This window comes from Denticeps clupeoides, chromosome 5 (genome assembly GCF_900700375.1).
Source record: "Denticeps clupeoides chromosome 5, fDenClu1.1, whole genome shotgun sequence".
In the NCBI taxonomy this organism is placed as follows: Eukaryota; Metazoa; Chordata; class Actinopteri; order Clupeiformes; family Denticipitidae; genus Denticeps; species Denticeps clupeoides.
The window spans coordinates 20,167,733-20,190,538 of NC_041711.1; the positions used below are offsets into that span (position 1 = coordinate 20,167,733).

Consider the following 22,806-nt stretch of genomic DNA (forward strand, 5'->3'; position numbering starts at 1 on the left):
CATTTTTCTAACATCCTGGCAACAGGAGATCTTTTCAAATATATATATGAAGGTTTATGAATATATATGAAGGTTTAATGAAGCCTATTCTACTATGGTGCTGACACGGGTAGTGATGTGAAATAATTAGGTTTGCAGATATGGTTGAAATTGATTGACATATCATTTGAAGTCAATCACTGTCAGATGTGACGTTCTGCAGTGGCTGAAATGTACACTTGATTAAATATTGATTATCCATCTGTGCATATCATAGGAGTAGCCATCCATTAGGATGAAATAATAAAGTTGTTTAATGAAAAATCCTGTTGCATAATTTGTTTTAATGCAACACGGTTACATTTTATAGACAGCATTCATTTTAAATTTTAAATTAAATTCTTTAATCTTCAATTCACATATCTCTACATTTAATGTATATTCTGCATTTAATTTGACACTATAATTACATTTGTAGACGTTTTATCTTATATATCATACATACTGTATTTTTGGCATTTATATTCTATGTTATGTTTATACTTCTATTTTTGTATCTTATGAAACCTTTTAGTGCTTTCTGATCTTTTCCTTTGCATTACCTCCATTACTGTATCATTATAGTGAGGACTTGACTCCCCACTACTTCACAGTTCTACAGCATCTACATTATACGGCACATTTAATATAATAACTGTTGTTATTGTGTTACTGCACTTGATAAAAGGTATATATGTATTGTAATGTGCACCTGCCATTGTTGCAACTGTAGTGAGCACAGGGTTCATCCTGCAGCCAGGATTAAATGCCCCTGGCAGTGCTGTGGGCAGCACAGGCTGAGGAGATTCTTTGCTAATTTATTACCTCAAAAAACCTCTTCTCCTCGCCAGTGATTTCAGTTGCCCTGTTTTTGATTAAGTGAAGATATGTGCTTCATCAGCACTATCTGGCCAATCTCACAAGCTGTCAGCATCTCTCTCTCTCTCTTTCTCTCTCGTGCTTTTTTCTGTCCACTCTGTCCCATCTGTCCGTCTCTCTCCCCTTCCTCCCCTCCTGTCTGTCTCTCTGCGTGACGTAATATATGCTCTCCTGGCTGTACTCGGTGTGCCATTGTTTGTGAACACTAGTGCAGCACGACCAGGGAAATAGATCACTGTTGACATGACATTTAAAACAATGCAAGCGAAGGGCCAGGCAGCCAATTCAGGATCATTTTCAACTTTCATTCTGCAGCTTCTTAACTGAGCGTGACCACTTTTATTCTCCGCTTAACAGAGTTCCTGATGTTTACCTTATTATAGTCTGTTATATAAATCAGATTAAAATTCTATACAGTCCATATGTGTGTGTGATTGTGTGTGTGTGTGTTGATTGTGCAGGTAATCATGCAGATTGTTTGCTGCAGTCATGCCAAGGTATTTAATCACTTTATTTTATGGCTACTTTTGATCTCAAAGATCATTATCGTTTCGAGACTCCACCTTGACCTCCTTCCTCTGGCACAGTGATAGAGTTTGTCATATCCTATCCATGAACACTGTGTCAGGGGAGAACCCAGCAGAAAAACAAATCACTTACCAGACCACAGCTTGCAGAGACATCTCATTAATCTGCCGTCAGATGCGATGCATAATCCAAACTAAACAGGATTAGCGTTTTACAAAACGCAAGGCCTCAGACGAGCCAAAAACAAAAACATGGGCGAAGACAAAAGATGCAAATACTCACACTAATCTTAATGGATGCAAATAAAGCTAAATCTCCTCACACAGTCGAAGATTAATTTGGCCAGAGCAGCTTGATGGGCAGTTGACATGTCACTGAAGTGCCTATTTGTCCTGCTTTCTGGCACATATGCACAACACGCACACACACACACACGTATGCACACATATAATTATAGACTCATGATCTAATAGCAACTCAGTTTCATTTCAGAGTTGCATCAGGACCCAGATGTGCTGTAGGTATGTGCATGTGTGTGTTTGTTTGTTTGTGTGTGTGTGTGTGTGTGTGTGTGTGTGTGTGTGTGTGTGTGTGTGTGCATGTGTGTGTTTGTTTGTTTGTGTGTGTGTGTGTGTGTGTGTGTGTGTGTGTGTGTGTGTGTGCATGTGTGTGTTTGTTTGTTTGTGTGTGTGTGTGTGTGTGTGTGTGTGTGATCACAGACTCTGACGACCGTTGAAAAGAAGGAGATTTCTGTCACACAGTGGGTGCAGCAGCATGTTACTGAAGGAGCAGCTCAGCTCAGAGCTTTATGTTTGGGATGGGCGATGTAACCCAACAGTGATGACAGCTTAGCCTCTATTCTCCTGTCACTCACTACCTCCACTGGGCATCTCCAAACACAGCCAGCCCCCTGGATCAGTTGGTTCAGAGAGAAATGCTGTTGCCCCAGAAATAAATTATATTCTAGAATTCTATAAATAAAAATTTTTTTTATATGAATAATAATCAAAATTCAGGCCTGAACATAATTAAAACAATTCTGAGCTTTCAAATGTGTTAAATTCTCAGACAACTTGTTACAAAGGCAGTGCTGTGTCCCGATATTTCAACTGATCTGCTTTGTATTTTTGTGATTAGAAACAATGCTGAAGACTAGAAAAATAAGAATAAAAAAATGCATGTTCTTTAAAAAAAAAAAGTTCTGTTCTAATTTTAAATGCATTCATCATGTTTTTAAAGACTTGGCTAATTCACAAATCTCCCTGCAATGTCCAGCACTGTCAAGCATAAAACATGTATATTGCAGTATTACATTACTTATTTTATTATTTGCCATTTTTTAAAAATAATAATAATACAAATCAGGTCAGCTGAGGCAATGATTACTAAGAGTCAATTTTTTTGCAGCAAAAATTTCCCATTGCAGTCCAGAGGTTAATTCCCAATCCACAGGGCATTTTATTTGGCTGTGCTTAAATTACCTTCCGTTTCAGGGTCTCTGAATTCATTAAGACAGCAGAATACTTTCTTTATTCTGATCCATCCTCTTTGTGTCAGTCACTATGGATGCACATCCTTATCAGACAATGCTTTTCCTTGTGTAATCAAGGTAAATATGGTATTAAGTTCTATTTTGGTAACTTTATATGCAGGTGGATTTCTACCCGTCTTTAATGCTTTTGTTATCTCTTGCCCACTGTTAACATCAATTTCCCAGCTTCAGATGCATGTTGGGTGGTTCTTTGCCTCAGTGTTCTGGTGTAAAATCCTCAAATACACACCTTGTTATGTGGATTATCATTGACCTTATGCCACTGCTTGTTTAAACACTCCAGCACACCATAGAATTTAAAAACGTACAGTGCTAATGTGGAATTCTGCTTCAGAAAATTATATTCCTTGGAATATATTAAATCTCTGTGAATTAGTTTTTATCCCAAACAGCAGTTGAGCATGATGCGGAGATAATGTTCATAAATCTGCATTCATGACGCACACATTTCTGCTGCTAAGGAGCAATCGAATGATCCCTTCCTACAAACAAATACTTGCCCCTTCCCTGCACGGCTCTGGCAGGCTTTCTGTGCATTGTCAGTTCATGTTGCTTCATTTGAACATGCATTTCACATTGGCCATTACTGCATATGCCAGATGCTCTTTGAAGTTGTTACAGAAGAGCTGGTTTAAATAAAAACTCCCCCAAACCACACAAGATTTCATCTTTTCACAGAAAGCACCATCTGAGAGCTAAACTCAACAGCTCTCTGGTGTGGGTTCCACTTCACTCAGCAGCAATACAATAAAATTAACTATTTACACCAGAACCTTTACTGGCATCAAGGTCCTCCCAGTAGTTTTACTGTCTCAGTAGTAATCAGCAATTGATACAGTTTTAGATAACAGTTTAATATCCCCATTAGTTGTCACTGAGTATAAATGCTCCTTGTGGGTCCAACTGTGGCAAAGAATCTCATTAAAGATCTTCAACCGGAGGAAGGAGGTGATACTATTTCCCCGCTGAGCGTGAACCATATTCATATAAATCATGTATGCTTACTCTCTCATCACTTGTTCCTTTCTCCCCTTCCCTGCTGCCCCCCACCCCCACCTATCTTTCTCTCCATCTCTCAGGAGTGTCATAAACGTGTTGCAGCCGGTAGAGGTTGTCTCCTGTTCCTCCTAACCAGGGCCCCTGGATCCTAGAAGGATCCATAAATCCTGTATAGGGGGCGTTGGGGGGGATAATCCCCCCACTATTGTACTTACACAACAGTTCACAATAGCCCAGTTGCACACATGTTCTTGCATGACACAAATATAAACTATTATTCTTTCATTTTTCTTCCTTTTCACACTCGCCACAGACTTCACAAGCTATCTAGTACACTACAACCATACATTAACCTACCATCCCTATTTTAACCATTTACATTTCAAAGAATGTTATGTGCAATATGCATCACATCACAGATTTTTGCACATTGCTCAGAGCTCAGTGTCTGTAACCTGTTTCCCATGCTCCCCTGGGGCACCCACAATCCTCTAAATTCCATCTTATTGTCAGAGAACTGCAGAGTGAGTATGTACATAAACACATTAACTGTCACAAAAGTGTGGAGTGCAAATGTGGGAGCGGCACTGATGAGAATGTCAGTGCCTGGGCTCAGGTTATGAAGCCTCATAAATCCCATGAGCCTCTGGATTTGGCTCTGCTTTGTTTTTTGCGTTGATGCTGAGCCACCATGCCAAAATGAATAAATAAATGAACAAAAGACTTACTTCAACAGAGACCACCACCACAGCCCCCTTATATTGACCCATGAATACCGCAACACAATAATCTGCAGCAGTAAATATGCTCTTACATCATATGATGTTAAAGCTGACAATAAAGCAGGGACATTTTAATAATAAAATAACAAAAAACACCATACATATGTTAAGACAAAATTTACTACTGCATTATTATATATACAAAAGTCACCTCCACAGGGTAGTCAGTTATTAAAAAAGTGGATCACACATACACAACACCGACAATTACATCAAACACTGTACTGCACACAGCAATAAATATACACATATTGTATATACAGGAATTATTACATGAATGCATAGCAACACGTATTTTACAGCAAGTTTAGTACAATAATTCAGACTAAATTAATTTTTACTCAAATTTTTGACTGAATCACAGTCATTTGGTTGAATATTTATCTGGTATGGTAAGGAGTGGGAGGGGTTAGTTGCCATGCCAACAGAGACTGGAATTTAATCATGCACAACCATTAACAATTACATCAGGTTAGGCAGGAATCACATTGGCTGAATCTGTGTTTCATTTTACCAGAGCAACAACTACAAACCACTAAAAGTTTAGCGTTTCCTTCTATTAAATCCTTCCATTTTCACTCCAAATGGTTTCAGGTTCACATCTAGTCCATCTAGTCTAGTCCAAGACCTTCAGCTTGGTCTCTGTTGGAGTCATGGATGGAGCCTAGAGCTCGACTTGATTGCAGAATCTTTGGCTCTTTTCGTCTTCTTCTTTTTTTAACCTGAGGCAGTGCATCCTGTTTTCTTTACACTTGTGGCATCAATTCGACTTTGTTCTCAGTGCCTTTGCACAACTGCTTTTGCATGGTGTTTCTTCAGCCGGGGCCCTGTGATAGATTTAAAAATGTGAAATGTGTTAAACCTGATTAAAACTTGATTTTGAATACATGGATTTTCATACTTTTGTTATTTTAATAGGTGTCTGCATGTAAATATATAGATATATTTCCAATAAGAAAACATTTGCTTACGATATGATGGGGCTGTATTGAGAAAAGCAGGTGTCTGGAAGGTCCTAAAGGTGGCTGGTCCTTCCCCTGCACCAGTAATCACCTGAACCTCTAGCCTGTACTGGGTAGATGGTTGCAGCCCTGACACAAGCAGGAGATTGTGATCCTAAAATAAGATGAGAAGGTAAAACATTCAAGTCATCAAGCAAGAAATTTCAGAATTAATACTCCATTTACAGTCGTGGTCAACACTAGTGGGACCTATTTATTTATTTATTTTTGCATATGTTAATTCAGAGAACATCAATTAAAATTTGTTCATTTCTAAAACAAAGAGGGGAACAATTTCACTTAGACAGAAATAAAGGCATTTTATTATTTACTGAGTGCCAATAACAAAGGCCAGGACTTGCATGTTGTTATGAATATTATCACTTGGGCCTGGGGTGCAAGTGCGGTTCTGGTAGGAGAAGGCAGCAGAACGTAATCGTGTCGGATGGGCGTGGTTTAGGCCAGAAGTGGAGGCGTACTCAAGGTACTCAAAGCCAAGCCACATCGGCAGATGTCGAGTATCCAGCGGACAGTGTAGGTCGGGAGACCATCCACAAGCTGGGGAGGCGGTGGACAATGGGCGACAGGCAACAGGAGAGGGCACTGGTAAGACCGGGATGGAGAATGAGGGCGGAGCATCGTCTCTGGTTGGTCTGCCACTTCATGGACTTTTTGCTGTGCAGTCCAGGGCTTGATGCATGATGGCCCACGTGGTGTGGAGTTGGCGGTGAGGGAGGTTTATGGCAGGGACCAGACCCTCTGCTGCAGGAGCCTCAAAAGGGGAGAGTCTGGTGGATGAGGACATATGCTGATTACATGCAGGTACCAGAGGTACATCTTGAGCGCTTGGTTTATCCGCTCAGTTTAGCCGTTCGTTTCGGGGTGGACGTTAGGTTGATGGACATCCCTAACTGCCCCCAGAGTTATCGCCAGAACCTCTTGAGGAACTAGGGCCCTCGGTCTGACAGCAGTTCCGCGGGAAGGCTATGCTGTCGAATGACTTCCCAGATGACATGGGTTGGGGTCTGAGCTGCCGCAGACAGGTCAGACAGAGCAATCAAACATGCGTCCTTGGTGAAGCGGTGGATAAGGATTAAGACAATGGTGTTGCCCTGGGATGAGGGTAGGCCAATGATGAAGTCCAAGAAGATGAGCAGTGTGGTTGTTGCAGGGGCACCAGGAGGCCTTGGGGTCTCTGCATGTCAACCTTGTGGGCAGTTCTTGGGGTTGTCCAACCAACGAGTTGTGGTGGCTCCAGTGCAGCACTCATGGTCGGATAACAGAGAGTACCTATAGGCATTCTGGTGGGGTGGCCTGCCACGACCTCCTGAAGCAAGGTCCAGTGGACCTGAGCAGAAGGGATGACAGGTTCTGGTGGGAATATTTGGTTGTCCTTAATGTGCAAATGGGGCAGTACATTTGCTTTGGTGTTTCGGGACCCTTGGCAGTAGGAGAGTATGTACTCAAATTGAGAGAAGAACAGCGCCGTCCTGGCTTGTTGGGGGTTGAGACAACATGCTTCCTGGATGTACACCAAGTTCTTGGTCCTCCAGGGCCACAAAGAAGTTCAGAAGATCCCAGAGGACCCCCCGGGGAGGGGTTTTGTGGGCGTGGCCTGATTTGGCATGGGCATAGCTTGGTGCTGCATGGGTGTGGCTTGGTTCGGGGGCAATGAGCAGGGCATCGGCTTGGGGCAGTGGTCTTATCAGCCGACACCCCCCCTTTGGATTGAACTGGTGGAACATTGGATGCCAGGATTGTGAGCAGCCCAACACTGTGTAGAACAGTTGCCATTTGCCAGAGTCACAAATTCGACGCCCTGTGCTCTTCACAGATGAAAGCAGGTTCATACTAAACACATGTGACAGATGTGACAGAGTCTTGAGATGCTATGGAGAACATTCTGCTGCCTGCAATATCCTTCAACATGACAGATTTGGCAGTGGGTCAGTAATGGTCTGGGGTGGCATTTCTTTTGGGGACCAGAGGTGGCCTGACAGCCATTAGGTACCGACATGAGATCCTTAGACCCCTTGTGAGACAATATGCTGGTGTGGTTGTCCCTGGGTTTCTCCTAATGCAAGACAACTCTAGCCTCATGAAGACATTTATGCTATACTCCAAATCTAGACCTATATGGGTTGATCAATTTGATTTCCATCGATCATTTTTGTGTGATTTTGTTGATAGCTTAACAAAATCATTTAAGAATATTAATCATAATAAAAATGTTTTATTCATTCAGATCTAGGATGTCTTATTTTTGTGTGTTTTTGAGTGTATATAATTCAAATAAATGTCTAACTTTCAAAAATGCCAAGAATTGCATTTGAGAATTTGTAGATTGGTGACTTACAGGAGGCAGGATCTGGGACTGGGAGACCAGGCTGTTAGGAAGACTGTTCGTCCTGCTCTCAGTTGTGACCTCTGTCCATGTCACCTGAAACCCTGTGACCTGAGGCAGAGCCGGGGCCTTGGCTACATTCCAGGTGAAGAGTGCTGTGATGTTCCCCTGATGTACTGAGAAGGATGCTGTCAGGTTCTCCGCTCTGGCCGATGTTTTTGATTGAGTGACAACTAAAGGGGCAAAAACAACAACTGCAATCTTCATGAATATGGTAATTTGCTTTTGAATTATGTTAGAATATACACACATAAAATTTTCATTTTAGACACACAGAGTTCGAATGGTTTGTTTATATTAGATCCAAACTCACCTGTATCTCCAGGGCAAGGGATGTGCTTGCTGCTTTTGCTCCTAATAGTTGCACAGGACGGGGTAAAAAAGCTGGTGCTCTCAGACAGGGTGTGGCCCCTTGTGCCCATAGGCTGAATCATGACCTTGTATTTACATGAGAACTGCAGGTTGGGGAGGCTGGCATAATTTTCCTGCGCAATAAAAAAAAGCATTTCAAAATAAATTGCAGCGCACACCAAGATAAGCAGAAATGAGGCGCTCTGGTGTGCGTCTTGAGCTTCATGAGCACAGTCTACCTGTACAGTAAGTGATCAATTCATGCAGAAGGACGGGTGGCATTTAACAGAAAACAGATGGCGATGTTGTCGTATGAGGTGGTTACCTGGGTTACCATTTTCTCTGTGCTCCGTGTTCCATTGTGAGTGCATATCTCAGGCGCCCACTGGACACGGTAATAACTCACAGAAATATCTGGAAAAGAAGTTCATTTATGTAGCCACGGTTTTTTCATTGAGTGTAGAAAACAGAATTACAATGTAATAATAATACGTGAGAAATCATATTTGGTCATTTATTGCTGATAGTCATTTGTGGAAGAGATGCAAATTGCTTTATTCATGTCTGAACAAGTTACACAATTACGTATTTCTATAATATTCCCAAGTACATTCTCTGTTCAGTTCTTTATTGTTCACAGTTTTAATTAGATATGAGCCTAGGGCTTCGTTTTGAGCTAAAACACACCTTTCCTCTTCCAGTACACCCTCACTTGCAGCTGGCCATCCTGGTAGAACGGCGTGCCTACATCCATGATGTCTGATATTCGTTTTCCGGCTCCAGAGCTCAGGGCGGAGTCCTCTTCTGTAAAAGCAGAAAATATTTTGTTTATATGTTTTTTTATTCATCCCATCTCATGCAAAAGAAATGTGAAAACTGTAGCAAACATCTATCACTAATCTCTATCAACTTGGTGCAAAGAGAAAATGAGATCCTGCAAATGAGAGGAAGACGAACTAGATCATGCTGGTATTGTCACACATACTTTGCGGGTCTTTGCGGGTCGTGGTGAAGTGCAGAGATGCCTTTTGGCCTTTCAGGGGCATGTCGCCCCAGTAGGACACAGCCTGTAGTTCCACAGTGTAGCTCCTGTTGGCCCGTAGGCCATCCAGGTCCACAGAGCTGGAGTCCTGATCAAGGCAAGGAAGAAGATCCCGAAAACTTTAACCTCTGGCAATAGCCAGCTGAACATTGAAAGAAACTTGCTAACACTGTCTACACGAAGGTCTCCCTGTACCCAAAATGGAACGGGCTGAAATTCATCCAAAACTATTACGTTTGCCACCTCTTGAAAACAAAGCCCCTTAATCATAAACAGTGTAGCTGTCATAACCTAAAATGATCTCAAAATGATCCAATTCTCAAATATTTTGGGTTTCCCTTTCTAAATTGAACAGAAATGACATGCTGTGGTTGGTTCATCAGAGCTCCTTGCATGCCTCAATTTGCAAAAAGGAATGATGCAATTCCTACAAGAGAATTTCAGAGTCTGCGCTTTGTTAAGTTTAAAGCACCATGGAAACACTCTGGGTCTATTTACAGTCCCCAGAGCAGAGATTTCTCATTTGTTGTGGCTTGTCGAATGAAACAGGCTCTGGGTCTTTAAACTGCAGAAGGGATTTACCCCATTGGCGTTCTTTCTCCTCTTCACCTTGGGTCGCACGACCGATCCACTGGTGACAGACCAGCTCCAGGAGACTTTATAATGGTGCACTAACAGGTCTGGGTCCGCAGGCAGGGTCCAATTCAATTGGGCAGTGACTGCTGAGTCTGCCCCAAAGGTCAGGTTAGTGACCCTGAGATTAGTGGGCCTGGGAGGAGGTGAGGGATCTGTGGAGGGAACATCAGTCACTCCTTCAGCAAGGTCAATCATAAACAGACAGCACATTTCCCAAAGGACAGCTCTACATCTTTTCCTCTGCAGATATGCTACAATTAACTCTAGAAGTGTTAATTGCAGACAGTTGTCATAAATAATAGGACAACGTCCATACCACAGTGATAATAATATGAAACATATCATGTAAATAAGCTATAAAAACAAAAACGCATAATAATTCGGGACACATTTATAATGTTCCAAAAATGTTATGTGCATTCTGGCAAGCACACCTGAACTGCACACACATGCTCCTTTCTAATTCTCAGGCTCTACTGTGCACATTAACATAATTGGCCAAACGTGGAGGCCGTAACTGTCTCCTGGTCCACGTAATGTCAGGGTGTAGCCAGCAGATGATGATGGGATTTTCAGTCGTATGCCATGCCTTCTGCCACATGGACACTACATCCTAGTATTAGGCTATAGTCTTATACATGGTTAGTGTGTCTGCACTATCTTAACATCACAAATCTGCAATTGCAGGTAATTGCTGCTGGCAAGTCGCTAGCAAGCATCTGGAAGAATGATATACTGCAGTTAAGAGGATGCAAGAGGTGCACTTTTTTCCTTTTTTATTCGCTGTCATGATTATCCCATCATCACATCTCAATAATTCCAGTGGCTGTTTCAAAAGGAAATCTCTGTTTACTTACCTTTAGTGGTGCGGTAGTGTTTAGTGGGAGTGCTGTAGCCTCTAGTTCCGTGAACATTGACTGCAGCCATTCTGAACTGATACCATCGCCCAGAGCGTATATCTGTCAGTCTTGCATGTTCTTCTGTGGTCTAAGTGAATAAGCAGAAATAGAAAGAGATCTGCCATTGTGAAAGTGAAGTGATTGTCGTTGTGAAACAGTGCAGCACGCAGCGAAATGTGTCCACTGCTTTTAACCCATCAATGGGCAGCCTTGTGTGTGGGGACCTCAGTGGCACCTCAGTGGCACCTTGGCAGTTCATGATTTGAATCCACAACCTTCCGATTATGGGTCCACTTCCTTCGCCACTAGGCCACCAGGTAATAAACACCATACAACTCTAATAAACAAATATTAATTCTACAACTTATGGGTACCTGTGCCACCACCTCCCACTCTGTAGCATCATCCTCGTTGGGATGGATGCCATAATTCCACCGTCGCTGGAGTAGGTACACCACCGGCTCTGCTGACACATTGAACCGAGAAGACCAGCGGACCTCCAGAACTCCTGCCAGGAACTCCTCAAAGATCACCTCTTTCCTGGGCTTCAAGGGGGCTCCTGGAAAATACATGTGATATATGTACCGCACAGGGAGGAATTTCAATAAAGAGTGAATGATTTTACTCAGCTGGGTACTATACATACAGTGCAAAAAAATACAAACATGTGCCCTATTTTTTGATGTAGGGCCAACTTTTTGCATTCTAGGCATCGGTAGTTCCATTGGTAGATTAACACAGTTAATAATAAATAATAAATAAAGTGAAGTGATTGTCACATGTGATACACAGCAGCACAGCACACGGTGCACACAGTGAAATTTGTCCTCTGCATTTAACCCATCACCCTGAGTGAGCAGTGGGCAGCCATGACCGGCGCCCAGGGAGCTGTGTGTGGGGACGGTGCTTTGCTCAGTGGCACCTCAGTGGTACCTTGGTGGATCCTTAACCGCTAAGCCACCACTGCCCCTGTTGCCCGAGACGGTGGGTTTAGTACATGTATGGGGCTCGTTTACCTCTGTAAAGGTTCTTGGGGGGCTGACATGTGTGTCCGCACCCATTGGGACAGCACTTCTTTTGGCCAGAGCAATCTCCATCTTCCTCACAGCTCTCCACACAGGCTGCAGCGAAGCCACTGGCCTTCTCCGGGGAAGGACAGTCTCCTTGCTTTGTGACCATTACTGACCGTAGGAAGTCGCAGCTGGTCACACACTCTCCATGCTTCCTGGGAAATGACACCTGTAAATGGGAAGGCCATCAGGAAATCAATCAAAGCACCAATGACCTGCACAGAGGAGATAAATGGAGACTTGAAACATCTCCAAGTACAATGCAACCTCTGGTAAATAATAGGCAACTTGGTCCACTGAGGAAAAGCTTGTCTTCTATTTTTGATGCGTTCCTCTGCCCTTGCTTTGGAACACATATTTACCTGCTTTCTTGGATTAAAGGGGGAGGATAATGGTGAAATCGGATATTAAGCAAAGTTGTGGTGAACATTTGTAAACACTGCAACCCTGCACCACACGCCGAGTACAATCAATACTACACAGCACGTACGTCATAAAATCTCAACCATGCAGAAAGTCGTCTAGGCTGTAGTGAGAACAGCAGAGGAAACGTCATGTACCTCGCACAGGTCACGGCATGATCGGTCCTCCAGTTCCCAGGAGTCTTTGCATGGTTCCAGACACTGTGAACACATCAGTGGTTTATGAGTGGGCAACATTCCAAACCATAAAACAAGAGTGACTGTAGCTTAGTTCCTACATACCCTTTTAGTACAGTGTTTCCTGTCCTACCATGAGAAGTAACATTAATCCATATTTAGCTGTTGTGATAATATCCCAAAACATTAATCTTGAAGCTTATTTTAGCATCTGTGAGGCTGACGATATATGCAATATTCTGCAAGGTTTAATCCCAATACTAGAAACAGACTCAATTTCGGTCTTGGCCTGCTGTTTGTTTTGTTTGTTTCTGCAGGACATGGGAAATACCATTGACCAAATCTCTCTCTTTCTCTGATCTTCTGACCTTTACCTCCCTCCCCTCTTTCCATCCACCCACTGTCTTTTTTTTTTTTTTGCTGTCACTTTCTCCTTCACTTCCCGTGTCCTCTATCCCCAGATGAGACACATCCTGCTTGACTGAACAGAGCTGCCCAAGGGGAATTCACATTTCCAATTTCATGCCGTAATGAAACTCATTGCCGGGTTGGGTGTGAGTGGGGTGTGGTGGCAGGGAGATGTGAAAATAACATGTTTATCTGCATAGATGGGAGAATAAGTTGCTCAAGCAATCTGCTCCCACAGATGGTCAACTACCAGCTCACTAATTCACGGCCTGTCAGGTGATCAACTCATTCCGCTACACTACACGCTGCCCAGCCACTATAGCCTTCGGACAGGGACCCTGATAGTCGGTGGGTGGCGGGGTCTTGCATACGGATGGGAGTTGAGCTTCTCCTGAGGCAAAGTTTCCACTTGAGAGTGGGAAACACATTTTGTCTAGTTGCAGTGTCTCTGTAAAAAAGCAACACACCTTTCACATATGGTTATTTTGAGGTTGTTTGGTGAAATGATGGAAACTATGAATAATTGTGGAGAAAGCCCACAACACTCAAACCCAGCAGAGGCACCGGCTTTATGGAGTTGTGACTGCCAGCACCCTGCTGAGAGAGCCCTCGGGCTTCCGAGCGCTACACACCAAGCCCCATCACCAAGAACGTACAGCCAGTGCCCCGTTTCCTACACTTATGAGCGCATACACTGCATTGTTTTCTGTACAAACAGCTTGGGTGCACAGAGTTAGTTTCGGCAAGTTTTGTAAGGCCAGGCAGTAAATACCAACAATTTACTGCACTGCGTACTGAGTATCAATTATGCATATGCATCGAGTACTGTATGGACCTTTTACAATGATCTATTGTTCAAGCACTAAATAAAGCAAAACCACATGAGGAGACACATTGAACAGTACCCTTAATAAATAGCTGATAAATATGGACACAAATCTGTGTATTCACCACCCTTATGTACGCGTTTACATAAAGGCCCTCAGATCCATTTATTGTCCCCATTACCTCAGGGTCTGAGGAAAGCACTGCATGCCTCTTACTTAGAAAAAAGATTCTCATCCGTCTCATTTAAAACAATACTGCTCTTTCAAAATGTTCCCTACTTACGAATTCTCCTTCATGCCAGACCCAGTCTTTCCCAAACTTTTCAGAGGCTTCCGCTCTCCAAGTTATTATTGTACCTCGTCATTGGTTGCTTTTCCGCCCCATTTCAGCTCAAATCAAGCATCCCGTTGCTTAAGAGAGGCTGACAGATTCTAAGCGCAAGAGGTCGACTTGGCTCCTTTCCCATTGGTTGAGGAAAGGGCGGCTCTTCTTTTTCTGCAGATGATATATTTATATATTTCTATTTGATGAGCTAAACTAAAGGTCAGACATGCCTTTATGGTAAATTTTTAGACACAGCGAAACAAATGACCTGTTTTTGTAAGAAAAGGCTGGGTCACTGTGTGCAGACATTGAATGGAGCCTGATTCGTGAGTGAAACCCATGTGCCATAATTTTTTTATTATGAGGAGACTGTCTGCGGTGCTGACCACGCATAAAATTGCACTGGGCGAAATGTGTAGTGCACTCCACTCTTTAATACACTGCCCAGAGTGAGCCCTGGAGGAATGGGGAGTGCGAGTGCATGCCTCTTCTTACTACAGATTGCACTGGCTTTTTCAAGGGGTCTTCCAGATTCAATTTTGCACAGGGTTGGGGGCCAAGAAATTTTGTGCTCTCCAGTTTTGGGTAATTCAGTTGAAGTGGACCCAGTTGTGCAAACAGTGGAGCGCTAACAACAGTGGTTTTGTGGTCATGGATCGACAATGACGCCAGCTATAGTGCCTGAATATGAATGATTCTCAGTGGACAAAAGACACAGAAGCATAGTCATGGTATTCCAATCACCCACCTGGCATTTTTAGCCGTGATGGAACACCGTTCTTGCAAACTAATCAATGAATGCGCCTCATGTCAGTCATCCTTTTGACCCTTCATTGGAGATGTGACTAGAATCTTTCACGGGATGAAAGATCATGATCAAGTGAGAAAGCGAGGTTTGTGTGCGTGTGTGGGATGTCACGTCGCCTACTTCTTAATAAATACATTATTATGGCCTCCTCTGCCATTGCCATGTTTAAATAAGACTCTGCAGAAGGGGCGTGCTGGCAAATCCTTGATTATTACTCCAGTACTATCTACAGACTATTTTTATAAGCTACTTTTTCATAAAAATCTACTTATTTTTGAAAACCCAGAAGGGAAAGAGTATTCTGTTCTTCGTTGACTTCCAAGCTGTTTGGGTGGCATTCACATTAATGGCAAACATTACTCAAGGCACAACACACTGGAAACCACTGATGCTATTCACATCACCTGACCTTTCCTGAAAACCTTCCAGGCCTCTCTAGCAATCAGCCTGCACCTAGACGTGAATCACTCCAAGGGGAGCTTTAAAAGCCAATGGCCGACATAAAGAGCCACTTAATAAGAGTAAGACTCTTCCTAATGACCAATACAGGCCTTTTTATTTCACAGTTGTGGATGCCACTAAATGAATTAAGTAAGGAAATTGAGGGCCCCCCAATAGGTGAGCTCCATCCAAATCACAGCACTAACGGTGTTAGTATTTGACACTGAGGCTTTTAAGAGCATGCTGCATGCAGGCCAAATAAAATCAAGTGGCCAGCTGCCATTGTGGCTCTGTAAAGGGACCGAGTCTCTTTTCAAATCTGAAGGCTTCCTCCTGAGATCTCGGTAAAAGCCTGCCCGCCTGTCTGCTGGCAAAAATGTTTTCATGGGTCACAGGAGAAGGGTCGGATCCTGCAAGCGAACAACCAACGGGTTGTTCTGACAGACAGCAAACCCTGCTAAGTTACGGCAAAAGGGGGGACATATCGATCTTATGTCTGTGAGTATTATGCTGTAATAAATTACAAAAAAAAATTATAATCCGAAGGATGTAGAAACGACAAAGGACTGAACTCTAAAAGTCATAGTGTGCATCTAGTCGACTAATTAAAACCCAGGCTGCAAAGATCACTAATCAATACCATATTAAATGCAGAATAGTGACACATCAGCTGTATTTCCCTTGCTGTGGGTGTGGTATTGCAGTTTAATTAAAGGGCTGCTGGAGCATATTAATATCCTCATCACTCAAAAATATGTTCAACTTTTTGCTGAAATTTGTGTTGAGAAAGAGAAGCGTGTGAGACGAATTTTTATCCAAGTAGGGGAAAAAAACAGATAGATGGTGCAGATGGAGGGAACAATGCTTTTGCACTGAGCTATGGGATTACTGGTCCAAAAGCACAGCGCTCCACCAGGTCTGAGGGCTTTAATGTAATTTTAATGTGGCACAAGCTGAAAATACCTTTGCACACTGTTTATGGCTCTGACACCAGCCCAGGGATCCATTGATCTGCAGGAGGAGAGAAACAGAGGAAATAAAATGTCAGAACGACTTCGGATTCTGCACAGCCAATCCTACCCACTTAAAACACCAAAAGCAATGTTTGACCTTCCCTTTTTAAAAAGTGACATCTTTTTAAAGCCTCTGGAAAAAAATCATACGTCGAATTATCCGCCTGAAGGTGCAAGGTGGCCAGCATACGCTGCAAGCACGTTACTGCCTACAAAGCTAAACTCCAGTTCCGCTGAACCCATGGATTAAGTATCACAGCACAGAGGCCAAATTTAGCACAGAGTGACAAAAAAAAAAAAAAAAAGCCTGTGTTTTTCAGAGACAGAGTAACCGTCTCATCCCAATGACAACCTTTCTACGTTCCAGGAAGGAATCCAGAAGCGGAAGTGACAGAAATTGTTCGCCACTTGTGAAGTTGCCACCAAATGGCCAGACACAATGACCTTTGAAGGAGCTTTGACTCGGAATGCCACAGACCACAGAGTGGCCCTAACCACCGATACCTCTAGTCATTTTGAGCAATCGGTCAGACGGAAAGTGACACCATTATCCAGGCATCAATGCTTCATTTCAATATCAAATTATTGGCGGTCACCCGGACGTGGGCGTGGACGATGTGGACCCCAGGCGGCAGATGGGTGGATATCAAAGATATTTTGAGCGACTGGTGGAGGAGGGGTGTCTGCTCCCCTGCACAGCTGGCTTTTTGTAGCCAAAAGGCTTCCTGGCTGATGTGAACACTGCCGTTTTCAGGCACCCTCACAATGAAGAGCCCCGAAGACACAAGTGTCAATTTTGATAACATCTTCTGAGCCTCTGACAGCACACTGACTCACACAAAGGGCTTCCAAGCCGCACAAGCACTGTGCTATAGACATTCCTTAATTCGAAGCAATGTAATGAGGTATATGATGATTTGAAGAGATTTAATCGGATTTATTTTGAACGCTTTATATTCCCTTTGCATTTTAAAGCCTCATAAACCACAGTCCAAAAAGGTCCCTTCCTTTTGGTGTCCAAGTCTCTGCCAAGGTCAAGGCTCAGCAAATGATCAGCTATGATCGGTTTGAAGGATACACATTATAGTACATGGAATGCTTACTATCTAGACAGATTGGAGATATAAAGCCTGCAGAAAGTGTGCTGGATCTGCCTATAAACGCTCATCAGGATTAAAAAAAAAAAAAAGGGGGGGGGGTGTTTACAGTCCGATCCGTCTGCTGGGGGGGCAGGAAGGGGGCAAAGAGGAGTTGGAAATCTCCTCATCAACAATAATAAATCAAAATAGTCGCAACTTTTCAGCATGTTTTTATAGGTCAATGATTTTTCTACCTTCATACAGGTAAACTTCTGCGTGCGTGCGGACGGTGCGTAGTGTTTAAGATGATGCCGGTGTATGAATATATCAATATTTACCCCCTGAATCGGAACTCTGTTTACTCATCAAGTTTATTGCTCAGGTCTCCGTGTGAAAGTTGCGCAGATTTACCTGCAGGCGGCTGCTGGAGGAGGTGGAGATGCGGGCGCTGTGGAGGCTGAGGCAGCGCGCCGCGCACCTCGTCCGGAATAAGGTGCCCAGTGAGGACGGGGACGAGGACGGGGACGGGGACGTCTTCTCCCGCCGCCGCGCCGCGCCGACGCTCCCACAGGCCAGCAGCAGCAGCGTCAGCAGCAGCAGCGTCAGCAGCGCCGGACTAATCCACAGAAGCCGGGCCCGCATCCTGCCAGATGGAGGTCCTTCTTGCGCGGTCTGCCAGCGGAGCGCAAGGCTGGATTTAAAATAACGGGACCGCGGTCAGCTGGGGGGGGCGGAGTCAGGGGACGCAGGCCGGCCTCTGATTGGAGGAGACGTGTGCAGGTGCGGAGCGGCCGTCTAATGACGGCTGTGATAAACCCACCTTCTTTTCTACCCTCATTTAGCGACAGTCCCTCCGGTTTTTTTTTTTCATTCGTTTTAGATTTGCTCTCTTTTTGGAATACTAATTGCGCATTTCATCTGCTATGATGTACTTTATGTACTTTATGATGTACTCTTTTGTACCTTTAGAGTAATGTAATTATGCATAAATACATGAAGCTAAACACCAAGAGTGTTCCCAAGGACATTAGTTTGCCTTATTTTCATTTAGGAGAGTAAAGAAATTTTAAATGTACGCATAATGAAGGCTTACTTGTGGTCTTACTTATGTTCAGTCCCCTTCGTGCCGGTCCGTCAAGGCGTGTGGTAAATTGTGAGTAGGGGCCCAAGGCATGATTTTCTTGCACATCCCATAGATAATTGATCGGACCTGCCAGGCCTAGAGGTTAAGGAGGCGGACTCATAACTGAAGGGTTGAGGGTTCCAATCCTGAATCACCAAGGTGCCACTGGGGTCCCCTTGAGCAAGGTACACACTGTGAGCCCACTGCTCACCAAGGACGATGGTTAGAAGCAGAGGACACGTTTTGTTGGGTCACCGTGTGCTGTGTTTCACAGTGACATAGACAATCACTTTCACACCTTTCAAAGCACTCCTGATCCGTTTCTGATCCATTTGTGATGTCCCTGCTGTTCAATTGGTGGTGGTTTTAATTAACATTTACAGCATTTATCAGACGCCCTTATCCAGAGCAACTTACAGTCAGTAGTTACAGGGACAGTCCCCCCCTAGAACAACTTAGGGTTAAGTGTCTTGCTCAGGGACACAATGGTAGTAAGCGGGATTTGAACCTGGGTCTTCTGGTTCATAGGTGATGTTGCAGTTGGTCTATAAGGAGGACACAGATTTGAAATGCCATCAGCAAGAAAGGTTTTTAGTTGAGATGAGACCAGATCAACTATTCATCATGATATATTAATCTGTGGCGAATGTTAAACTCCACCAATTTCACCAGAAAAGTTCCAGCTGATTGAAATATTGAAAGGATGTTGGTGACTTTGACAGAATGACCCTCAGAAGGTCTGAAAAACCACAGTTGTCACAGGAAACGCGGACGTTATGTCACACGAGGCACAGTGAGCCAGCCGTTTGACCGTAAGAAACGCAGGCAGCCGCCGGCTCATCTGGAGAGCAGGAAGTTTCCAGGGAACACCCCACCGCTAATAACTCTCCTTCACCGGTAGCTGCAAAACAGCGGCGGGGTTTACACGCCGAGCAATTAAACGCAGCCACTGACACGCACAGCACAAGGTATCACTCACGGCGCTGGCACCGGTTTCTCGCCCTGGGAATGGAGAATCCGCGAGTTGTCGGAAACACCGAAGCCCTCTGCTCTTATTCCCCGCCCTAATTTCCCACACGCTGTCACGCTGGATGCTTGCGGTCATCGCGCTCCCATAAGCCAGCTCCCCGGGGCGTTAATGAGCTCCCCGCTCTCCCGCCGGGCCGTCAGCAGCTGTTCCTCCGCACCTCGGGTCAACCGTTGCAGGTGAAGGCTCCCAGGCCTGCTCAGGTAGCCGCTGCAGTGTCCAAATGTACATCTGAGTAGGATGAGGAGGTTACACGACTGGGATCTGACCCCCCCCCCCGGCGGTCCAAACACATGCTGTCACCCAAAACAACACACACGGCTCAAGAATCTCCCCGAAAACATGCCTGTCCGTGCTGCTTGTACATAATTCCTCGTCTCATTAGATCCGTGTACAAATATGCGTTGGTCCGGGTGAAAGCCTGTGGCTTTAGGCGTCGTGCGTGTGTGTGTGTGTGTGTGTGCGTGTGTATGAGGGAAGGGTACGTTCGTGGGGGGTCCTTTCACCTCTCCTGAAGACTGCCAAACGGCTTTTCCACAGCCCCTCCATTTGCCTGGGAAATGCCTCTGCCTGTGGGGAGTCCCCGCCTGTAAAACCAGGTCGGGGATCCTCCGTATTTATTTAGCCGCCTACGTCAGGCCCTGTGAGCGTCGGTGAGGTGATGAGATTTCCATTAGCAAACCCTCTTTACACACGTAAATAATTGTGTTCATTAAAACGTGTTATTTTTGGTAAGAACACATGCGGGATCACCTACCTGGAGCTTCAGAAGAACGCTGGCCTCCCCGCGTGCTGGTTACGTGATTTTGAGCCCATATCCGTGTTCATGAGGCGCACCTGCAATTTTACTTTTTATTTTTCGTGAGATAAATTTGTAGAAATTGTGTGCATGTCTGCGTAGGAACGTTTCACACCATCGGGCACTTTTGGTTGTACTTCATAATAACAACCATAGCCAACATGTTACAGGATCCAACCACAGTCCAGCAGCGTTAGTCCCTTTCATCAGAAAATGTAGCTGATCGGTTGAATTAGATGTTTTCAATGCAAGCCTGAAGAGCCAGGACATGCAGTAAGATTACTTTCACCAGGGACCATCAAACAAGGCTCATAGTGACATCTAGTGGAGAGAGAACGTAGACATGCAGATTAACACCTTAAACAGTTCTGTTAATAATACCACTATTATGGTGATAATAATATAATTATAACAATACGACTGCTAAAAATAATAACAATGATAATAGATTTTTAGATGCCATCTGATGTGATCGCATCAATCATTTGCAGATTGAATAATGTCCATTTCACATGCAACACTACAGAGACTCAACATTCAACATTTTGATTCCCTTGAATTGACTAGCGTCAAAATGGATCTTTAAAGCACTTATGTAAGTCTCTCTGGACGCTGTAAATGTAAATCTAATGTAAATCGCCCCTGCTGTGCGTTTATTTCAGATTCCACCGAGACCTGGTTATAACAGGCAGAGCGGGGCCAGATAGCTCAGCAGCCGAAATGATTCTGACGACGTCTTTGTCATGTTTAATATTTCATGTGCACCATAACACCAACTGCCAAAGCTTCCCTGCAGCAGCACGTTACTGTAAAACTACTTTCCCACTGGTAACAGTAGGTAGGTCTACCTCTGTCCCTTTTTAAACCCCAGCTCTGGGCCCACCGCTGTGAACAAGCATTAATCGAATTTTTATAACCATGTAATTTAGGACGTAAAATGAAATCCACTCCTCTCAATGTCAATAAAAGGCTTGTAAAGCTGTCATGGAAATACATGAATCCGTCTTGTTGCACCAGGAGGAGATATTTTGACAATCTATAACTCGTACTGTAGATCCCACCGCCCCACTTTTGTTGTATTTCTGCAGGACGAACATGTGGCTGCCGTCTCACCCCAGAGCGAATGTCAAAAGTGCAGGTCGCTTGGCTGAAAGTCATCAATCTCACACACATCAGGACGAGTAAAAGGCCAATCTGTCTGGAGTCAGAGGACACACCTCAGCGACACACCTTGATATATAGCACTGGGAAGTCAGAGTAACAGTGTGATCGATCAACGTTTTCATGCAGCAGACAAATTGTATCAGCATTATTGCTACTGTAAATAGGCTCGCTCCTATTTGGGCAGAAATTAGAAACAAGAACAGCACATATTTGCAAGCAGCGATTCTTTTGCAGGAACATTTTAAAGATGTACAGAGACAGTGTTCATCGATGGTCCATATCAGTAGCATCTTTAAGCCAGAAATGAACCGCTGGCAAATGGCCGAGCTGCAATCTCTGCGCAAAAGCTGCGTCTCCAATAGGGGAAAGTGTTTCTAGCCAAGTGGCCAGTAAGGGGAGCGGTGGAAGCGGCGTGATCTTGATCCTGGTGGGAATGAAAAAGTTGCCCTCGACCGTGGGGTCGCCTGCACACCTGCGACCGCCATGCTGAGGCATGCTTAACTGCACCCCATCTGTGGGGATGGGGCGGCCTGGCACTTCTGTACAATCAGCACCCAGCAGTAAGAAATAAAGACAGATGATGTGTGTTGGCATGTACACGTGATTTTATTCAATGACCACATCATACTTTGTATATATTAATGGATCCATAATAGCATTTGTCAAATAAGCGGTACAGCATTTTCCTTCCTTTTTTTTTTTTTTCTCTTCTTAAACGTGCACTTTGTGCTGCTAAGTGACTTCTACACTGCCGCACCCCGGACTGGTGCCGACTGGCACAAAGAACCATCTGGAAGGTCTGCTCTCGGCATCTCATTCTCTAACGCTTACTACGTAGCTTAATAAAACCAGTAGGGAAGTTGAAAATCAAAATCAAAGAACGCTCATTCCATTTATTCTTTGTCATTCATTCAGTCTGAAAAGAAAAAGAAAAAAAAAAAAAAAAAAAAACACAAAAGGAGATGGGTAAGAGACAGGCATTTGTTCATTTCCAAGCTAAACCTACATTTTATTTAATGCAAATTACAGTAC

General features: G+C 44.0%; 1 protein-coding gene across 2 annotated transcripts; it reads right to left on the reverse strand.

The window, feature by feature from the left end:
- Positions 1–4,796: 4,796 nt before the first annotated feature.
- On the reverse strand, positions 4,797–18,333 carry anos1a (anosmin 1a). 2 transcript variants are annotated; one of them, XM_028980050.1, is made up of 14 exons: positions 18,073–18,333; positions 16,533–16,580; positions 12,722–12,784; positions 12,108–12,330; positions 11,466–11,650; positions 11,050–11,179; positions 10,139–10,344; positions 9,500–9,644; positions 9,202–9,318; positions 8,840–8,928; positions 8,477–8,648; positions 8,116–8,336; positions 5,730–5,874; positions 4,797–5,585 (listed from the first exon to the last, which is right to left on the reverse strand). In XM_028980050.1, the coding sequence occupies exons 1-14, from the start codon at positions 18,301–18,303 to the stop codon at positions 5,536–5,538; spliced, it is 2,025 nt and encodes a 674-aa protein (XP_028835883.1). In that variant the 5' UTR covers positions 18,304–18,333; the 3' UTR covers positions 4,797–5,535. The 2 variants fall into 2 exon arrangements, with proteins under 2 accessions (XP_028835883.1, XP_028835882.1); XM_028980049.1 differs by having other exon boundaries at positions 8,116–8,357.
- Between the last annotated feature and the right edge of the window lie 4,473 nt (positions 18,334–22,806).